The sequence below is a fragment of the Phodopus roborovskii genome, unplaced genomic scaffold (assembly GCF_943737965.1).
Source record: "Phodopus roborovskii unplaced genomic scaffold, PHOROB, whole genome shotgun sequence".
In the NCBI taxonomy this organism is placed as follows: Eukaryota; Metazoa; Chordata; class Mammalia; order Rodentia; family Cricetidae; genus Phodopus; species Phodopus roborovskii.
The window spans coordinates 10001057-10022496 of NW_026126460.1; the positions used below are offsets into that span (position 1 = coordinate 10001057).

At 46.2% G+C, this 21440-nt stretch overlaps 1 protein-coding gene across 5 annotated transcripts in view; it reads left to right on the forward strand.

Moving 5' to 3' along the window:
• The window catches only part of Nrp2 (neuropilin 2), a 116865-nt gene that overhangs the window by 12350 nt on the left and 83075 nt on the right, over positions 1–21440 (forward strand). For all 5 annotated transcript variants that reach the window (XM_051190332.1, XM_051190334.1, XM_051190333.1 and 2 more), the window contains exon 2: positions 3222–3399. In XM_051190332.1, the coding sequence (XP_051046289.1) occupies positions 3222–3399 (178 nt within the window). The remainder of the gene's footprint in view (positions 1–3221; positions 3400–21440) is intronic.

Genomic DNA, 21440 nt, shown 5'->3' on the forward strand with positions numbered 1-21440 from the left:
AAAGCAATATATTTGACATATTACTTTTCAAATAAAAGCACTTAAGGATTCACTATGAGGGAAAAATCTAAACTCTGCAACTGTAAGAGTTAGCTCTCTCTTCCCTAACAAGTTACATGAAGAGGCATTTCAGGCCCTCTCACCCACTGACCCCTGACCTGCACAGCTCACCCCTCAGGCTTCCCTCCCAGATGGATCTTGCTCCTTCTCTCTGGGAAATAAATTTGCTCCAGGTGAGAGGTGTGCACAAAATAGTTGCAAAGTGAAATCTCTTGTCAACTCACCAGACAGGCTCAGTGGCCCCAGCTTCAGTGAGAACCAGTTCCTCTGTGTGTGAGATTGGCCTTAAGGGGTTTGCCCTTGAGTTCAACTCTCTCCCTACTTGGTTTGATGCCTCTGAAACAAGACAGAAAGCATTATGGTGTTCTTTGGGAGCACAATAAAGGCCTACAAAGTAATGGATGATCTAGCTTTTCACAAGAAATCCTAGCTAATTCTTATTGGGGTAAGCTTGTACTTAAGACATGCAACCCCCCTCCCCATCTAGAAATGAAAAGATCGGTTATCAAGAAGAGATATAGAAGGGTTTAATGCGTTTTCTTTACAGTTTTTACTGCTATCTTTCAAGAATTCTGTTCTCTCCAAGAAAAATAGAGACGGAAATTCTAGTATTTATCTTTGTGGATATATGTCTGTGCAAATGATGCGTAATATTTTATGAGGGGGTTTAAACGTGTGTACAGGACTGAAGTGTGAATTACTGATGTGTATATGTAATTGATGTGAGCTCAGTATCTATGTGTGTGTGTGTGTGTGTGTGTGTGTGTGTGTGTGTGTGTATGCGTGTGTTTCTGAGTGTGAGTGCAGTCTAAGCAAGAATGCTCATCTAGAAATGTATGGGTATTGAAAAGGTTAACAACACACAGCTGAGGCAGATGTTAACAAGTCCACAGATATTTCAAAGTGTCTTGATTTTCTTCTGATAAAGAAATGATGGAGGGGGAGTCAGAGGAAAGCAGTAGGGTTTTCCTTTTTTCCTTTAGGTTAATACATTTCAACAGCAGGAGTGCAGACTATTGGCTACAGAGTATGGTAGAGTTAAACAAGATTTCTTTTGTGGGGCAGTAATTACACCGAGGGCAAATAAGAAACAAAACATTTCTGGGAGGCAGTTTTGCTCCTGACTCCATTGCTCATCCATGTGCATGGTCTAATTGCTGAAAGCTCCAGCCTGGGGTTCAGGGAGTTGAGAGGGGAAAGTCTTCATCCAAGAGTAATTGAGAGAAGCAGGGGTGGGGGGCTTGCAGATGGGGAAATCATAAGGTTACAAAACAGGAACTCTGCTCAGCTTGCTCCATGAGTTCCGAGGCACAAAGCATGGTTTGGGGGTAAGGCCAGGCAGTTTTCTGCAAAAATAGCTGGCAGGGTCTGGCCCAGTAGAACATTCTTTCCTCTGCTCCTTTGGCAAAAGAGCCAGTGATTTAAGCACAGGCTCTAAGTACCTCATGTCTGCCTCTTCAGAGGGCTTCTACCAGCCCCTTTCACCCGTGGAAGCCAAGACTGATGGGCACCATATGACCAGCTGGAAGATACTGGTACCCCATGTTGGGGGGAGTGCTTTGGGGCGCCTGCAAAGCCTGCAGGCATGGACTGAGAGGCAGGGGAAGGATAGACCCCATTGTCCTCCAGGCCTGGGGAGGATACAGGGTCATTAGGTAGAGGATGATGCTGTAGCTGTTTGCCTGAGGAAACGGCTCACTTTTGTTTTCCACCCAGTAGGAAATGGACCTGAATCCATTAGATTCTGGGCAGTTCAACCCGGCACAGTTTGAGCCCTTGGAAGCTAGATGCCAAAAAGGCTACTAGTGTGGATTTGTGTCCCACTACCATTGTGCAGCGTGCCTATCATTTATGCCTTTAAAGGCTGTCAGGCTGGCAGTCTGCAGCAGAGGGCTGGAAGACAGTAATGCCAACAGACACAGGGGATGCTAAAGTGCACCTGTAGAGTTAAAAATGCATGACCCATTCCCTCTTTGAGGGAACACAGGAGAAAGACCCCTGTCCTGGAGGGTGTCTGCTGAGCTGTAATACATAATTCACGGGCCCATGCTGGTCCATGCAGATGGCGGTATTAAATCGTGATTGATGCTCTGAGACACACAACACTCATGAAGGGCTCCAAGAGGCTTCAGAATATTTCCGTCTCTCGTGCCCCTCCGCTCTAACTGTGGTATTTAGCAAACCCCACTATTTCCCTGGAACCCCTGCTAGGGGCTGCAGAAGTTCCCTCCTGGATAGATGAGAATCTTCAAATGTCATCACCCACCTTTTCTGCCTTTGAAGGTTGTCCCTTCCCTCCTGGCCCACTGAGGCTGTTTACCTCCAGCCAGGCACCCTAGGAGAGGGGCACCAGCTCTTTTTCTGCCTGGGCCTTTCCAGAAGCACCAGCACACTCTGGTGGCCACAATGGAGCCAGAGGGACTGTGGGCAGAAAGCTCAGAGAAAGCTAAGGTGCCTGGTCCACCAAACACAAGGCACCTTTGTGGAAATGTGGAGATGGAGCCAGCAGATTCTCTGATACAGATTCTTCCACATGGTGTATAATGAAATAATAAATCAAATCTGTGGTGTGTGTGGAATTCAGTGTTTTGGGGGGTTTCTTTAAAAATAAGCTGAAATTACCCTCTAGGGCCTGTTTTGGCCCAAAACTAAAAGTGCCTCCTCGCACCTCTTGTAATTGTTGCCAGGCTTGCTTGTGGGTTGGTACCACAAAACCACGATTGTCAGCTCCTGGAGCCTGGCTGCTAAGCTGACTGTGCTGAGCTAGAGACACCAAGTAAGATGAAGGATTTATGAGACAAAGATAGAGATGGGAGGCTTGAAGGAAGAGGAAGATGGCCAAAAAAGGGAGACAGGAAAAGGCAGGGAGGCTTCTTAAGAGTACACTCTTGTTTTTATAATCTCCAGCCTTGTAATTGGAATATTTATGACCATTTCTCTGGATTATGGGGAGGGGGCGGGGCTGTGATCGGGTTCGGCTATGAGGAGCAAAGAGTTGAAATAATCTCTTCCATTGAATGAATAAATATGTTAGTCCCCTGGACTGACTGCCATAAAAGGTCCGTAAAATAGTCACGGCCAGCCACCAGGAGGGAGGAGAGGCCAAGGGAGGCTGCTGGAGTATATCTCAAGTTCTTTTGTGGTATTGCTCTCTCTTCCAGAGCCACCATGCGGAGGTCGGCTGAATTCCAAGGATGCTGGCTACATCACCTCCCCAGGTTACCCCCAGGACTATCCCTCTCACCAGAACTGTGAGTGGGTTGTCTACGCCCCCGAACCCAACCAGAAGATTGTCCTCAACTTCAACCCTCACTTTGAAATCGAGAAGCATGACTGCAAGTAAGCACAACCCTGCTGACTGGGGACATGTATATCTGGCTGCCGCCATTATATTTTGTCCTTTTTGTCCATGAGGGACAACAGTGGGTCCCAACCACAGAGGGATGCACAAAGATAGCGATAACTTTTAGGAGAGGTAGGGTGGAGTTGATTCCATGGTATTGTAAAGAACTTTCTGGAATGAGGTGCAGAAGCTGGCAGTGGAAGAGTTTCCATGGGGGTGGGAAATGGCCTACAAAACCCCACTTACCAGCTCTATGATTTACCTTCCCTTGGAGAGCTCTGCGTTTCAACTGCTGCCTTATTGGGGAGCCCTGCCAGCTTCCCAAATAAAATAGTAGCTGGATCCTCAAATATATCCCTCATTGGGGGCTGGCTTGTTGCTTTATAAAGGGGCTGCTCATTGCTTAAAAAGAGTAAGAAATACTGACTTGGCGAAGGCAGGTTTGAGACTCCGGTTGATTCTTGACGTCTGTGCGGCCCAGATTACTATCAAAAGTGCAGGTATGGATTTGTTCTACAAACACAGGCCCTGATTGTTCTACAGATAATTAAGCCATGATGGCCCTGGGAAGATAGTGCCATTATGACCTCTGTTTTAACTGAGAGCACTAAAGCACAGAGATGTTAAGTCGGTCACTCAAGGCAGCTCAGCTGATCTAACCCCAAGACATCAGTTCATCGACCTTGGGAATGTGGACGGCTAGACAGCTGCTTCCGAGATGCTGTGCTCAAGTGGGGAAGCAGGCAGGGTAGAAGTGTGGAGAACAGAGGTGACTGAGCAGGGGTTAAGGTTCTGCCCTGAGCCTGTCCTCGTGACTCGAAAGTGAAAGTGTTCAGTGCAGAAAAGAATGCTCTGGTGACAGTTTTGACCTTTGTACCATAAGCTATGGAAAGTGTTGAGTGTTGACAAGATGAACAAGATTCTAAGTGTTACTGTGGCCAAGGAATTGTGAGTCCTGAATACTTACTAAGGGGACAGCTTGTGGGACAGGTTTAAGAGAGTGTGCGACGCTCCTCCATTGCAGAACAGACTTTGGTCCAGGCCAGCACTTCCTCAGAAGGAAACAAGGCCTGTCTGTAACTAGCACTGAACTCTGAGGCCTGGTGAACTGCTGTCATTATTACCCTCTCAGGACCACTTTGCACCTACAGAATGGTTTCCTTCTAACAGGAGGTAGTTCATGTTGAAAACCAGAGAGTGTCCCGGATGGAGTCACATGTGACCAAGACTCACAGGATGAGGTTCCTAATTTCAGAGTCAGTCTTGCCTGGATGACATAGCGAATCAGTTCCCCTTTGTCTGTGTTACACAGACTTACTGGATACATTGACTCAGCATCCCCAGGCTTCCACTTCCCCAGCAAGGAACTGTACAAAGAACTAAGGTTTAGAACAGTTTCTGTAAAAGGTATTTTGGGTCTGGGAGCTTTTGGCTAGGCTGCAGAAGGTTGGCGTCAACTGGACCATAATGTACAGGGTGCTTGAGAATGTACAGAGAAATTTGACTAAGCGCCTCTGTGGATGGAGGGCCAAATTCGGTTCTGCTGATACCAGCAAAACCTCTCTGGGAAATTGCTAAGAGGCCATTTTATGGATATTCACGATGACAGAGGAAAAGGGCCCAGCTTTTTAGAAGGCTGGACCCAGATGGCCACGAGCAAAGCTCCAAATATATTGGGAAGACTAAAAGGCTAAGGAAGCACACACCCACCCCAGGACCCACCCCCCAGGGTGGGGAGAACCTGGTGTGGAGCCTCTGTCAGCAGAAGGGATACCAACCTCACCCTTGCAGGAGTCTGAAGAGAGGAAATAGGCACATTACAGGCTATCTCCCAGCTTCTCCGCTTTCCTAAGCAGCTTCCTGTTTTCCTCTACACTCCTCATCCATGCTGCTGGCTACAACCTAAAAGGTCAAAGAGGTCAGAGACAAATCTTTCTGGAATCTGTTTCCCCCAGTGCCAAATTGTCCGCAAGGCTCCTCCGGGGTTAAGCTTCATCCACTTAGCCTTGCTCTCGGTCCTCACTCACCCCACCTCTACTCCCCCGCTCTCCATTCTCTGTCTCTTTCGTTAATTTTTATGTGTAGAAGGCTGTATCTGGTCCTCGGCCTCCTCTTCTTCATGGCCATTTGCATACAGAATATGCCTCTCCCCATTTACCACTGGGAAAGGAACACTTCCTCTCATTAAATCCTGGAAGTGTTTGTTTGTCTTTTTTAATAATTTATTTAAGTTTATTTTATGGGCTTTAGTGTCTTGCCTGCACATATGCCTATGTGAGGGTGAGGGTGTCATATCCCCTGCAACTGGAGGTTCAGACAGTTGTGAGGTGCCATGTGAATGCTAAGAATTGAACCCAGGTCCTCTGGAAGAGCAACTAGTGCTCTTAACTGCTGAGCCATCTCCTCAGCCCCATATCCTGGAAGTTTTGTCTTGTTCTCACACTCTTTACAAGTCTTTCTCTTCCACACTGCATTGTTGACCCCTCCAAAGTGTTCCCGGGTTTGTAGAGCATTTGCTGTCTAAGGAAATCAGCCTCCTCTTACTCTGCATCTTGGGGACATGTTCCGTTGTCTACCTCAAAACTCATATGGTGGATACCTCTCCCAAAAGAAATCTGCCTCAGCTGCCCTTTGTGTGGGCAACAGCTCTTACCAGAAAGGGGAAATGAAGAGCAAAGGCAGCCTCCATGCCTGCCCACGTTTTCTCTTCTGCTTTCTGTACATCGAATTAACTACAAAAATTGCCCTATGGCCTAAGACCAGGGCCCTGACAGGAAGGATTACTCGGCTCTGTGGCACCTAAACCTTTGCCTTGAAATCTCTACCCCAAAGGTTGAGGCTGTCACTGAGCAAACCCCAGACAGACCTTTTCCTCACCGCCGCCCATTCATTTTGTTCCACTAAAGCCTGCTGTCTGCTCGGAAAATTTCACTCTCCAGCGTCAGAGTCAGCCGTTCTGTACCAGTGCAACCCAAAGCCACCCTCTCTGTTAGCTTTGCCTGCCTCCTCCCTCAGGCTATCCACAGGGAGCCAAGCCCTAAGCACCAGCATGCCATCCAGGGGACAGAGTAGCAGCTACAGGCAAAAGCAAAGGCATTGCCAGCTGCCTGGGTCAAGGGACAGAAAGACAGGACTTGGGGCTGCCTGGGCGAACAGAGAGAGTTCAATTCAACCCCCACCCCTCCCCACACTCCACCTCACCCCCACCATGAGCGCCTGGAGAAGATACCAGAAGGCTGCTGCCTCGGCAGACAGAGAGGCCATTTGCTTGAGTCATCAGCCAGAGGGTTCAATGTTATGGTTTTAGAAACACACACACAAGGCTGAGTGTTTTTCCATCTCTAAAGTTTGAACCGTATGTATTTTTTAAAACACTTACCAACATGCCATCCTATATACTTTATACATCAGTCTTGCCTCTCTCTCTCTCTCTCTCTCTCTCTCTCTCTCTCACACACACACACACACACACACTCACACACACACACACACACACACACACACACACACACACACCATTGCAGAGACCCAACCAGAGGTAACTAAAATCAAGAACTAGTTCCTTGAAAGAACAAGTGTTTACCAAATAGGTATCTTGAAAATATTTTTAGGAAGTTTGAAAGCCACTAGGAAGCTATGAAAGTACATTTCTTAGGCCAACAACCTCACACGTAAGTCTCCATAGATTCTGAACAAACTGGCGACCTCATTCATGTGGAAAATTTGTGTACCACTGCAGAATGGTGTTTTTCTGGGTGGAGTTCCTTAGTGAAAAGTCCCAGAACATTTTAAATCACATGCCACACAGTTTCCTTAAACCATACCAACAGTTAAGGAGAGTAATTTTTTTTAATTCTTTATGATTCAGGATGTTAATTCTAAACTTCATTTCTTTGTGAGCAATGGAGGCCAAGTAACATCCTCTTTGGATCTGACTTACATTTAAGGATGTGCACACTTGAGTGCAGTATCAGAAGAGGTCAGGAGAGGGCTCAAGATCCTGTTATGAGCTGCCTCGTGTCGGTGCTGTGAACCGAGCTCATGTACTCTTCACCCTTAACCAGGGAGCCACCTCCTCAGCCCACATTTGAGCCTTTATTGAGTTTTTAAACTTTAAGTCATCAGTTTACCCCTTTCTGAAAACCATGATAACAACTACTTTGTTGTGACTTTGTTATGTCCCCACAGTAAGTTAGCAAACATGTTAATGCCTTTGCACTGTGCCATGGCAAACTTGAGACTCTTTGCTCCTAGCATTTTTTAATGTATTTTATTCATTTATATTTTATTTATGAATATTCTGCATATATACCTGCCAGAGAGGGCATCAGATACCACTGTAGATGGTTGTGAGCCACCATGTGGTTGCTGGGAACTGAACTCAGGACCTCTGGGAGAGCAGCCAGTGTTCTTAACACTGACCCATCTCTCCAGCCCCTTCTCCTGGTATTCTTGCTGTACATTCTTGTTATAAAGAGCCTTCCCTCCTGCAGCCTCCCTTTTCTGACTTGTTTTTATTTATTTATGTATTTATATGTATCAATTTTGCTGTAGGAAAGCTTTGCTGTCTATGCTAAAGATTAGGTCCTGGGGTTCAAAATTTCAACCCTAAGCCAGGGCAAATTCAAGGCCAACATTTCTTAATTGCTTCATTCAACCAAAGTCACAGCAGAGTAAGGGCTGCGTAAAGACTGAGCCCTGCCCTGAGTGAGTACAACACAGCACCAGTAGTTCTCAGCACTGGTCTAGACTCTGGTTTCTCCTGCTCTTCTCAGTCTGCTACACTATGGATATGATTATTTGTCCTCTAGCCAAATGTCCTAGCTAAACAAGATACTCGTGTGTTTACTTAACTGCACAGGGGCCCTCTAAGTCTTAGAAGATGTCTCAGATCTCTCTGTTCCTCTCACAGGAGGTGACTATATTTTAAAACAAGTAGCAGATTCCTGGGTTGATAAATTGACAATGATGCTAAACAGAGGAAAGAAACCAGACCTCAATAATCTAGTCCCTCCCCGCTGAACAATTAGTGTTTCCCTGTGCCCAGCAAGCATCTAACATTGCCAGCAACAGAACATAGCCTCCCATCTGTATGAGGACTCCCGAGCTCCCATAGCACACACTGTCCCTCCTTCCCTGCCCAGGCTTCCCCTAGGCCCCTTGCTCTATCAACTTGCCTTTTAATGGTCCCTGCTCCAAGCCATCTTGATTCCATTGTCTATTCCCATGTAGACTGTATACTCCATCTCTGAACTGCAGCACCTAGCCCTGAAGGGACCTGAGTGGGTGTGTGCCTAAGCTCATTCTATTGATGTTTTGCCATTGGTTGTGCCAGGGCATAGGTAAGTGTGATACGAACTGTGTTGGAGGGCAGGCAGGTCTGTTTTACCCATTCTTCCATCAGAGATTGCAAAGTAGTGACAAGAAGTTGATAAACACCTGGGCTAAAGATGTCACTAACTATTCTAACTCAGGTCTGTCACCAACAAGATGGCCATGGGCCATTCACCCTGTGCCCAAGAAGTGCTTACCAAGTCCCTACTTAGTGCCAAGTTTGAAAGCCAGTTTTGGAAATATAGAAGTTGGTTACCATGCCCTTTGACCCGGTGGACCTTGGGGTTCCAGAGTAGGAGGTCAAACTGTCCCAGCTGGCACAGCACTTCTGAGCCTGGCAGTGAATTGTCACTTACAGTCTCTGTCTCCATCAGTAGTGACAGGAAGGGGGCATATGGAGTGGCTAGCCCTCCTTAGGCTTGCAGATAAAGAAACATGGTCTCATGGGCTCAAGCAAATGTCCTCTCAAGGGGCCAGGAGGGGCCCTACTTTTCAGTCTGTATTCTTTATTCTTACGCTGTCTGCTTCCCCTGCTCTCACACTCTGTGTTAATGACTGCAACGTGATAGAAGCCCGGTGTAAGAGTTCACAGTATCCAGTCCATCCAGCCCAGGCTGGAAGACCCAGGGATGCTCCCTGGAAAAGGGGTTTTTTATACTGACCCTAGCTAGAGCAGTCAGCCAGGCAAAGGAGGGTGTGCACAGCTAATGACCCAGACTGAGAGTAACACATGGAACAGCGGGAAGAGGGGGCTGTTGGGAGCTCTGGGAAGCACAGTCATAAGCATGGCTGACCTCCATTTCCTCCCCTGTGAGCGCTGGAAAGGTAGGGGCAAAAGAAGGTTGCCCTCGTGACTTGTTGATGTAAACCCTTTTCCTGGAAAAAGATGCCTGATGATGTTACTTAACTCTATTTCCTGGCCAGGCGACTTCCACCACCTCCTTAGGAGAGGGACCCAGGGCAGGAAGCAGGAAAGGCTGAGATTATGGGACCTCTTCAGCCTCCGGCCTCCCCACTATTGTAGTGTCTGTCCGGACTCCATTCCCTGTGTCCAGATGTCCTTAGTGTAACACCCAAGAGCACAGTTTGCTCTGGGAAAGTCCAGGTAACAAGCCGGATTAAGTCCTCATCAACTTACTCCTACACAGACTCTGAATTTCTTTTCTTTGGGTGAGAAACCAAATTACCCAACTGGAGGTCAAAACAGAGCCAGTCTCTGTGGTGCAAGAGGATGCCATGTGCTGGCACAGGAGGGACTCTTGGGTTGATTACTCATGACATTGTGACAGATTTACTGCCTGCCCACCACAGAAATATTCCCATTCTCCTAGGACCCAATGAGCATTAGTATTTTTCTATATTGCAACAACCCTCCTAATGACAGAAACAGACCCACCTCTGGGAATGTGGTGCAATAATGGGGCCAGCCCCGTTAGCCAGAGCCCAGCTACCAGCTGACCCATCCATCCTCCACAACCTTGACCAAGGACTCCCTCTGCCCGGCAACTTCAGCTCCCCCAAGAAGTGGGAAAAAACAGCCTACAGATTGTTCTCCTCTTACCAAGGTTAAAGAGCAGTTGGGACAACAGTTATTTTTGGCTGTTTGTTTTTAAATATTCGATGTTGCAATCGCAACTCTCCCCATGCAAGCAAGCTTCACTGTGGCTGCCTTTCTTAACAATGCATTTTATCTTCTGATTGAGAAAATCACTTGAGATTTTATCATACACGATCCCCCTTGCTCTGCCTCTCAATCCTGGCACCTTCTTCAAACCTGGAGCTCCCAGAGGGCCTGCACCTCGCTCCATGTAACTCCATGTAATTCTCCCATCTAATTACACTGGCAGGCTGTCTTGAGAAATTCTGAGGGACAAGGAGACGGATAAAGGTGTAGAGGGGATAGAACAGGGAAGGGAGACAACAAGTCAAGACACCAGACTTCTCTACAGAGGGGTTTGTGTTTTCCTGTGGTCGTGAGTCTGGCAGGGAAAAAAAAAAAAAAAAAGGTTTTTATTTGTTTTAGAGGTGAGGAATCTACACCTTGATGGGAGACACTCAGGAGATAACTTAATTCCATTTTTCTATTCCTGCCTAGATAAATCATCACACACTCACAGTCCTTGTCTTGTCTTTTAGAGAGAAAAGAAAAGCTTCATAATCGCCCTTCATTATGAGACCTTTTGGCTCATAACCCATCCCAGCTGATTGCAGGATAGATGGCTGCATTCAATTTACATAATCAAAAATTGTTTCCTAGAAGGAAAATCCATGAAACGAAAGTTAGCTGGGTCAAAATTAAAATTTAAGAAACCAAAAAAAAAAAAAAAAAAAAAAAAAAAAGGAGAAAGAAATAGACCCAGGTTTGGCTTAGGTTCCAGAGGACCCCATGATAAAAGAAAAAACACATGATTTCCTCGTGCCCTTCTCGCCATGGTTTTGTAGTGAAGCAGTTTGGCAGTTGTATGAATTTTTCAGCTCCAGACGTAGGTTTGACCACATGGAAAAATAAGTATTTTTAGGTCTTAAAGGACAATGTGGAGGCCTGATTCAGTTAACAGTCTCTATCAGCCTCCTACTCCTCGGGACACACACACACATACACGCACCACACACCACACACACACACCATATGTACTCCACATGCACACACTATACCTACACCACATACATACCACACATATACACATATGTACCACACACATACATAAACATACCATACTTATATACACACACACACACACACACAAACACACACACGCACCATACATACACCCCATACAGGCACACACATTACACACACACACACCATGCCCAATCACACATACATACCACACATACACACATATATACCCCACACACATACACATACCATATATACACTCCACACAAATACTCATTGTACCCACACCACACACACACCCTACACACACCACACATATACACACCATGCCCAACCACACATACATATACATACCACACATACACCATACACACCACACACGCATATACACACCATACACCACACACACGCACACACACACGCACGCACACACACTCACCACTTCTTTGGGTCCCACCACCACCACCAACACTACCATCTTTTCTCTCCATCTGGAATCCAAAGATGTGAAGGCCAGTAATGGAGTGTCGGCGGAAGTAATTGATTCCTCACACACAGAGAATGCTTCTGCCTTTAGTGTCAATGGAGCTGAACCAGATTCTGGGCGGGTGAGCAAGACATGTAAACAGTTCATGGCTGAGCTGTCAGGGCCAAGCCAGACAGAGTGGAGAATGAGTGAGACGGAGAACCGGGGAACAAATAATTGTTTTATTGGGAAAGAAAGCAGTAAATAATGTCTCAGCCCAGGAACCGGCCGTTGGACAGGGATGACGACAGCATAGGAGAGAAAAGCAGCATGGCGCAGGTTTGAATGGGAGGGTTTTTCTTTGTCTCAAGGCGGGAGGGTTCCTTCGTGCCCCACCCCCAATTCTCCCATTATCATCATTAAAATAATTACTGTAACAATTATAGTTGATGAGCCCTCTGGTTTATGGAGCACCTTTCATCTGAAAGTTCAAAGTGATTTATCTGTGTGTCATCCTCTGAGAACTGTAGGAGGGTGAGAAAGTATCATTATTGTTATTATTGTTATTATTGTTATTTGAGGCATCTTCTCAGGAAACTGAGGTCCTGCCAGATACAAGACTCTACCCAACCTCAGAGCCGGCAGCTGGATTAAACACTGGGGAAAGGACTTCTCTTCTAGGGTTTTCCACTATAGCATCCTCTCAGCAGGCCTCTTACCCACACGTGGCTCTTACCATCCATCCCTCGCACTAATGTCTTCCCCATGCTCTGGGGTTCCTAGTGGTCACTGCAATATGGTGATCAGCCAGCCAGCAGATCGATACACAAGACAAACAGCCTGCTTATGTCTTCAGGATAAATAAAAGTCCTTTAGATCCCACCCATACTGTTTCCACCTAGCTTGGAGACTTCCTGCAACCTGCTTCTCTTGTAGAAGTGTGTAGTGTGTGTACTTTCTAGACATGTCTTTGTGATCCAGGGAGACTATCTAACAGCACCGCATGTCCCTGAGTGCTATTCCCATGCCCGGCAAACCCTGGATTTTAACCCAGAGGAACGCTTCTGCCGTGCAACAAGGCCAGAGCCATGACACGCATTCCTGACCCAGACTGACTTTTGCTCACTGTGCTGTAGGACACACATCAGGGCACAGCGTCCAAGTGGCACTTTGAGGGGAGGAAGCAGTTCCAGATGACTGGCCACCAAGGGCTACATTCAGAATCTCCACCCTGGCATGACAACAGCCCCTTCCTGCTTGGACATTTAGTGTGTGACTGTCATTTCCACACCCCGGTGCTTTCCGCACAGTAGTGACAACTTTACCCCTAGAGCCAGGGGAAGCTCTGAGCTCTGTAACCTGAAGCTCCAAGAGAACAGGATACAAAATTGGCCTGTCACACCTGCCACCTGCTCCCAAACTGGCCCTGCCCTGGAATTCTTCATAGCACATTTTTCAGACAAGTGTTATGTCTTCCTAAGGAGATGACAGGGAACCTATCCCTGGAAAACGCAAATGAACTTTGACACAGGGATTGGTTCCCTGGTGTCTGGTGCACTAGTACCCAGCAGGCTTCCGTTTTTCGGATAGATGGGAGGGTACAATTTCTCTCTTACAATTGGCTCCACTGGGAGAAGAGTTAGTGAGCTCCTTACCCACAGGGAGGCCTTCTCTCAGCCAAGTGCCGGGTTGGTGCCAGCACACCAGGGCCCCAGGATGACGTGCTTTGATTTGCCCTCAATGACTACCAGTTGCCTTATGCCTCTCGTCAGTCCCAAGAGGTAAAGAGATATGAGCCCTGTGCCCATTTATGAGGTGAGGCAAACCAAGGCAGGGTAACATGATAGAGCGGACTAGCATGAGACCAATCAGCAAGGCTTGGCTGCATCAGGTACCACTTTCAGTATCAGAGCATGAGTTGCTGCTGCCGCCGCTTCTGAGGGAAAACAAGTGGATGTAAGCCATGGGTGGGTTTGTCTTGCCTTCTCAGTACTCTGGCGTCATTACAAAATGCTAGCAAGGGACTCTTGAAGTTGACACCAAAGGATGGGGATTCTATAGTCACAGAACAGATCGAAGGAAGCTCTGACAATAGCCAGAAAAGAGGCGGCCCCAATACTTCAACTTCACCAGCTGCCTAAAAATCATCCCTTATATAAGTAAATATGCTCCATCCAAGCAGCCTCCTGAGTGCTCGCTTGGTGCAGAAGTCCAGTAGATCAGTGGCTATGTGGCCTCAGGAATGCACCTTGCTGGGAAGCCAGGGCAGTCGGGGAAGCAGTGTGCACCTACAGGGTCAGGGCAGAAGTCTTGGAGGCTTTGTTGTACGTGCTCCATGTTCTGAAACTTATCCACAGCAAGACTTATCAGACACTGTGTCTGGAGCAGCCTGCTTCCTCACGTTGAGAGTGTTTTTGGCAGCCTGCAACCTGAGGAACAATGAGATCCTGCGGCCTCTACATCATCCCAGGGCTTCTGCGGAAAAACAAGCAGCAATTATAAATAGATGGTATTTGCAGTTTCCACTTTCTTGCCTTCAAGGTTTTTTAGAATAATTCCTCCAGTTTGTTTTGGGTTATTCTCTGTGCATACTTCCTTTGCTGGGTGGTCAGATTTCCTCCCTTCTAAGGAGTGTGGTGACCCTGGCTGGGAGGGGACTACAAATGAAAAACTGCAAACATCAGAGATTTGTGGTTTGAAGAGATGAAGGAAGAAAACGCAACTGCAAACAGCTGCTGTGGAAAAGGCACTGGACCCCAGTGCAAACACACAAATAATTCTAGACTTGGAACTGGTGAAGTTTCAGAGGTGCATGTATAATAATGACAAATAATAGCAGTGGTGACATCTACTCAGCGAGGACTGACTGTCAGCTGGCGTACTGAGCTAGGTGTGTGCCTCAGCTCAATGGGCTGATGAGAGGGTGAGCGCTCCACCGTTCAAGACACAGCAAAAGAGAATGGAGGTGTGAATCAGTGGTAGTGTGCTTTCCCAGCATACAGGCCCTGGGTTCAACCGAGCACCATTTAAAGACAGGCAGGCAGGCAGGCAGACAGACAGACAGAAAAGAAATTTCCTGATTGAGATATAGAATGTTTGCCCAGAATAAACAAATCCCTGGGTTCAATTCCCAGTATTCCGTAAACTGGACATGGTGGTACACACCCCTAGTATGCACTTAAGAGATAGAAGAGAGCAGATCAGAAGTTCAGGAGTTCAAGGCTATTCTCAGTTACATAGAGCATTCAACCTGAGCTACATGGGATCCTGTTTAAAAACAAAAAACCCAGCAAATGGGAGATAAGTGCTTTGAGCCCATCCCTGGCAGCCTTGACCCAGAACTTAGGCTCAGAGCCTCAAAACTAAAATAGATCTCCAAAACTCAAGTACATGGATTTGTGCAAGAGGCAGATTTGTGGAAATCCAACCTCAAGGCATGGAGACTGTAGTTGTGCTGTAGCTATGATTGTTCATGGCATCTTCTCTGTCTCCAGAGACAGAGAATGTGTGTATGAGTGTGTGTGTGTGTGTGTGTGTGTGTGTGTGTGTGTGTGTGTGTGTATGTATGTACATGTATGCAACTCATCTCTCTCCCGAACTTATCACCATGTCTTGTTCATATGGTGGCTGTAATTAAAACAACCTGTCTCACAGGCATTTGGCTCTTTGCTGAACCTGAGTGTACTTTCCCAGTCCCTTCCCAGAGGTGGAGCTGTTATTATTTCCATTTTGAAGATGAACAATGGAGACTGGGAGAGGGTAGAAGCCTTATCTTCCGTTTCACTAGTAGCTAATGACATGAACTAACTGGCTGTGTCCACAAAGCCCACGTATTATGCTTTCTTCCAAGAATGCATCACACCCTGTTGGACATGGGTCTGTATAATAGAAATTTCAGGTTGGTCTTGTCACAGATCCCTTTCCTAGAAAAATATGCCTGCATGGGAAGACACAAAACTTCAGTGTATGATTACGGGGGCTCCCCAGCCCATTGAAGTTCCTGCATGGACCATATTGAAAATCTGTGGGCTTTAGAATATGTGGATGATACTTGAAACTCTTATATAAATACACTGGATCCTATTTTCTCACTCGATGGGCCATATGTTCCCATTCGCGTGTACACACGCTTATAAAAATACTACACTTACAGAAATTAATGTTATCCCAACTGAACACTTAGGAGCTGCATTTCCACAGCACAAATCTTGAAGCTATGCATTTCAAATCTGCTCTCTGTCCCACTGGTGACCTGTCAATTAATCTTGGCATGTCCCGCTGGCTTTGTTTAATCAGGATGACTAAGTAAAAAGAACAAGGTTCTGTGAAGTTGCTTCCTACTTCTGGCCATTCTGTAGAAACTTCTTCCTATCCGGCCCTATCATGCATTTGTGCTGTGATAATCTGGTATGCCTTGACAATGAAGTCTATGTGGCAAGGGTTCAAATCTCACCTCTGACCTTGGGCTGTCAAACTGAGTTTCCATTTTTTGGGTTTTTGTTTTTGTTTTTCAAGACAGGGTTTCTCTGTGTAACAGCCCTGGCTGTCTTGGAACTCACAATGTAGACCAGGCTGGCCTCAAACTCATGGAGATCCACCTGCCTCTGCCTCCTAAGAAGGTGTGCACCACCACCCGCAGCCTGAATGCCTATTTTGTGTTTCTGCGGATAAGTGATAACCATGACCGCCCAGTCTGTATTAAGCTAGAATTAAATGAAATAATATCTAAACTGGTGGGTCTGGCTCTGTAGTAATTACTCAATAAAATATGGTCATTTTCCATTGATTTGTGTATTAAATGAGTGGCAACAATGGAAGGTAGGAATTCAAAGAAATGAAATGCACTTCTTTAAAAAGAGCTAATCTGACATCAAGGCAATTTCTCTGTAAAGGCTGGACCCAAGAAGCAGGTGGCCTGGCTCTGGGCCTGGGTTGGCCAGAAAACTCGCCATTGTTCAGACCCACCCTGCAGCCTCCATGTGTCTCAGGCAGCTTTTTTGTTGGGAGTTTTAGGAGCTGCAAGCGGCTGTGATGGCATTTCCTCCCATTTTCCCTGCAGGTTTTAATGTAAGGATTAATAAGACAGTGTTTGTAGCTGTCTTTGAGCTTCCTGGAAGAAAGGCACTCCGGGAGGTGGTAAATTCTCTGGCCTGGATAATCTACTCATGAAATATGGAACTTTGAAAGTGTGAGAAAAATCTCCAATCACTTTGACAGCATTTTAATTATAGTTGATTTGTTTGCCGCTAATAGTGAAAATGCTGTCAGCACGATTTGAGATGTTTCTTCTGCACAAAATGTTAGATTTCGTGTCTTTGTGTCACAAAGCAACATTTAGGTTTTCACATACAACCAGAATAGCTCAGTGGATGTGCTGGGGCGCAGAGGCAGGAGATGCACCAGGGACCGACCCATCGTGCCTGTAGACAGCATCATTCGAACAGGCAGCACCAACCGCAAATCCCTTCTTCATTTATTCCCTCAACACACAGGGTTCCCTGTTTGTGCCACGGACCCAAAGATACCTCGGAGCGAGCTCCAGCCTCACCCTGCTTCCTCCCTAGTGCAAGAGACAAAGCCAGACAAATAGACAAGCACACAGGCTAAACCTTTCCGTGAGGGCAGAAGCAAAGGGAGGGTATGCCACCTGAAAGAGACGGGCAGGGCAGGCCTGACAGGTGGGACCTGGCCACAGACACAAGAAAGAAAAGGGGCAAGGTCCCAGGGGTAGGGGACGCTCTCTGTCCGTGTCATAAATATCTGTGAGGCAAGCAGCATGAAGGGAGGCAGTGGCCACCTGCTGAAGAGTCCAGGGTGCAAGTATCCAAATCCCGAGGTTGGGTATGGCATCCTTATAGGACCTACCTTAAACTTCTCTGAACAAGGGCCTTAGCCAGGGGAATCTTCAGCGCACAGCCTAGCACAGCCTAGACCGGGTGACATACTGGAAGAGCGAAGAGCAAGAGATAGATGCCAGGGTTGCCAAGTAATGGAGGGAGAGCTGAAACTGCTGCGCTCTCTCTCTCTCTCTCTCTCTCTCTCCCTCCCTCCCTCCCTTTCCCTCCCTCCTTCCCTGGACTCAGAAAATTAATTCCACTGTCTAGATTGTCACACACACACACACACCCGATGTAGATTTGGGGAGAAGCAACGGAGACTTTGAAACTGAAAGAGAAAGTGGAGGAAGCAATCTCTAGACAAACCCTGCCCATGTCAGGAGTTGCACATAACAGTAAAAGTAGTACTCAGGGACCGAGAGAGAGAGAGAGAGAGAGAGAGAGAGAGAGAGAGAGAGAGAGATACTTTGGCTCAGGGGGAAAATAAATAACCAAAATAATAAGAAGTAGTGTTAAAGCTTCGAAAGGAATTTTTTCATTTGAGTGAGATTATGAATAATGAAATGCAAACACTGTAGTTAATATGTCTGTTAGCTGCGTCGTGTTGGCTTCTGGGAGACAGTAATAGGCTGGGTGAGAGGGCAGCTTTCAAGTTATTCCGTTTCACTGTCCTTGGGGTGAAGCTCAAGTCTGTACCCCAGATTCCTTGATCAAACAAACACTGGAGATCCAAGGCTGCACGAAAAGCCTCTATTTAGTCCAAAGCCACAAACTTCCTGAACCTCCTTGGAGCCCTTCAAAATGAACCTGACAACATTGAAATTTCTAAGGAGATTTACTCCAGCTGCAGCAAATCCCTAATAATAAAAAATTTCCCCAAATGAGTCTGTCACAGGGAGGTAAATGAGACATTCTGTATGAAGTCAGCGTGTCACTTGGAGTGTGCCCTTTATAACAAAAGCCCAGCCAGAAGGCCACATGGTTAAGTGGGACTCGTCCACAGGGTGTAATCAGGACCCTGGAGGGAGAAGGAACTTGCCTACTAACTTGGAACTCTTGATCCTGTCTTCCTCATACATACTTGATAGAAAAATTCAGTTTTTCTAAGAAGTTTAAGGAAGGGCTAGGTATTTGCTTCACAAAGAGATTCATGGGAGTGGGGTCTCCTTAACTAACAAGCACAGGGAGAGAAAATTTGTTACTCACTGGCTTAGAGGAACCTTTGTTCAGATTGTATGGCCTTCACGGTGTGTGTGTGTGTGTGTGTGTGTGTGTGTGTGTGTGTGTGTGTGTGTGTGTATAGGTAAACTAAACATGGCCATGTTACAAAAACTGTCCTGGGGGCGGTCCAGTCACTGATTCAGTTGAGGTAAGCTCTGAGCAGTGGCATTTGTTGGTAGCTCTGCCTCCTGGCTGTTATGTCAATCCTCTAAAAGACTCCGAGGGTGATTAGGCAAGCTGACAAAACCCGCCCACTTCTGGGGACTAGCCAGTAGGGTGGCAAGGCTTCTCTGTCCTTTGTAGAAAAATCACCAACAGAGTTTACTATATTTTTAAATATTATTTATCGTGTATGATATCTGAAACACTGTTGTGGGTTTTGTTTTGTTTTGTTTTGACCTGCAGGATCTCCCGTGGCCTTTATTCTGTGAGATAGGTAATAAAGTGATACTGGAAAAGAATCCACACCTGCATCTGCTAATTTCGTTTTTCTGCTTGTGTGGGTTTTTGAGACAGACTATTATGTAGCCTACATTGGCCTTGAACTCTGACCCTCCTGTTTCAGCCCCCAAGTGCTGGGATTTTTGGCATGATCCACTATGTCCATCCCTGCTAACTCATATGGGCTTGTTTTTCTCAGCATCCCCACATTGAAAACTTAAGGAATGCAGCTTTATTTTTTGAGTCTTATTAGAGAAATGCTAACTTGTAATAATTCAGACCACAGAAGGAAACAATGACTATGTAACCCTATTGATGGTGTATCTCTGCTAGTGTTTTAGATCTAGTTTTTCAAATGTTGTCTGAATGCTTACGCTAGGAGATAATGTGCACATTTTAACACTGACTTTAAAAATCTGTTCTTTTTGCACTAATAGCATATCATGTGCTTTTTTCTATAAAGCCAAAAAAAAAAAAAAAAAAAAAAACCCCACCCAGACCTGCCACACTGTTTTCTGTAGCAACTGAATATTTCATTTTATAAATATACTAGAATTGATTTACTCTCCCTCTCTAGTTGGATTTTTCAACATGATGCTATTTATAAAGGGAGAATCTCCTCACTTTTCATATGCTTTTTAAAAAATATTCACAACGATGATGCATAGACATCCATACACCACCCTCTGATTGTTTGCTTGGCGGAAAAAAAAAAAAAAAAAAAAGTCCTAAGGATTCTGGTTTAAAGGCTATGTGCATAGTAACTTCCATTGAATTTTGCCAAAAAGTACCTTCCAAATGCTTGAAGCAATTTACATATCTGCATTCACTATACCACTATCCTCAAGGCCTCTTCCTCTTCAGACAAGCATCATCTATGTGCAAGCCTCAGCCTTTTTTGCCTCTGAAATGGGTGTGAGAACTTGACAAATCAGTTAGCTTTCTTAAGCATAACATTGCAGTAACCCTTTATGCAAATTAGGTTGAGTCCTACAAAGCTCACAACTGAAGGAGAGGGTTCCTAATACCTCTCTTTTACTGTCATAGCCTTCACTTTAAAAGTATTTGTCTAGTGTGTGTGTGTGTACGTGCGCACACTCGCACGTGTATGCTCACAGGGGTGGGTGGGTATGTGTGTGTGGTGTGTGTGGTGTGTGTGTGTGGTGTGTGTGTGTGTGTGTGTGTGTGTGTGCCAGTACCCATAACTGCAGTGTGAAGTCAGAGGATAACTTAGGGGTCAGTCCTTGCCTTTTCCCCCTTGTTTGAGACAGGATCTAGCTAACCTGCAAGCTTTCATCCCCTATCTCCGACTCACAATAGGAGCAATGGGATTTCAGGAGAGGGGTGGACTCCTTTGTATCCAGACTCGCCTGTTTTAGGAGACTCCTAGCCCGGTCCTTATTGTCTAGCAAGCACTTTCCCTCGAAGCACCTCCTCAGCCCTAGTTCCTCGGAAAGATTCAAAGTTTAATTTTCTCAGTTCTTTTGATTTGAAAAAGAAGTTCCTGGTGGATATGGCCTTATTTTACAAATTGTTGGCTTATTAAACAACTGTAATTTTGGCCTCCAGCTAAGAAGTGGAATCTAACCAGCTGTCTGTGCCCAGGTCTGGGATCATGCACCCAGGGAGAGAATTCATGATGAGTAGGGGCTGCTTGACTTGTGTGCACACTACTGGGTGCAACATTGCTCAGCTGACTAGTCAGCTAGGCAGTGCTTAATTCACAGTGAACAGCAAGGAGGGATTTTCCAGAAGGGGCGGGGACTTTCCCCTAAGAAAAAACAAGTGTCTGTTCCCTTTTGTTTTGGAATTGAGGAAGCTTACTCTCAAAGTCAGTACCATCTTGCACACTGAAAAATCCCAGATTCAAGCTGATCCTCTACCCCACCCCACCCTGGAGCCTTTGAAATCTGGCTATCTCAGCAGAGATCTGGTGGAAGCCTCTATTTTACCACTTCCACCTCTCTGAAGGGATCCAGCCCCAGCCATTCTCCTGGATGCAGGACGCCATCCCTCCAGGGCCTTGGGATGAACTGTTCCCGGTAACACGCTCCTTATTTTTCCTTTACAAGCCTATTCATTCAGAAATGGCTGAGCAGTCTGAAATATGGCTCCCGG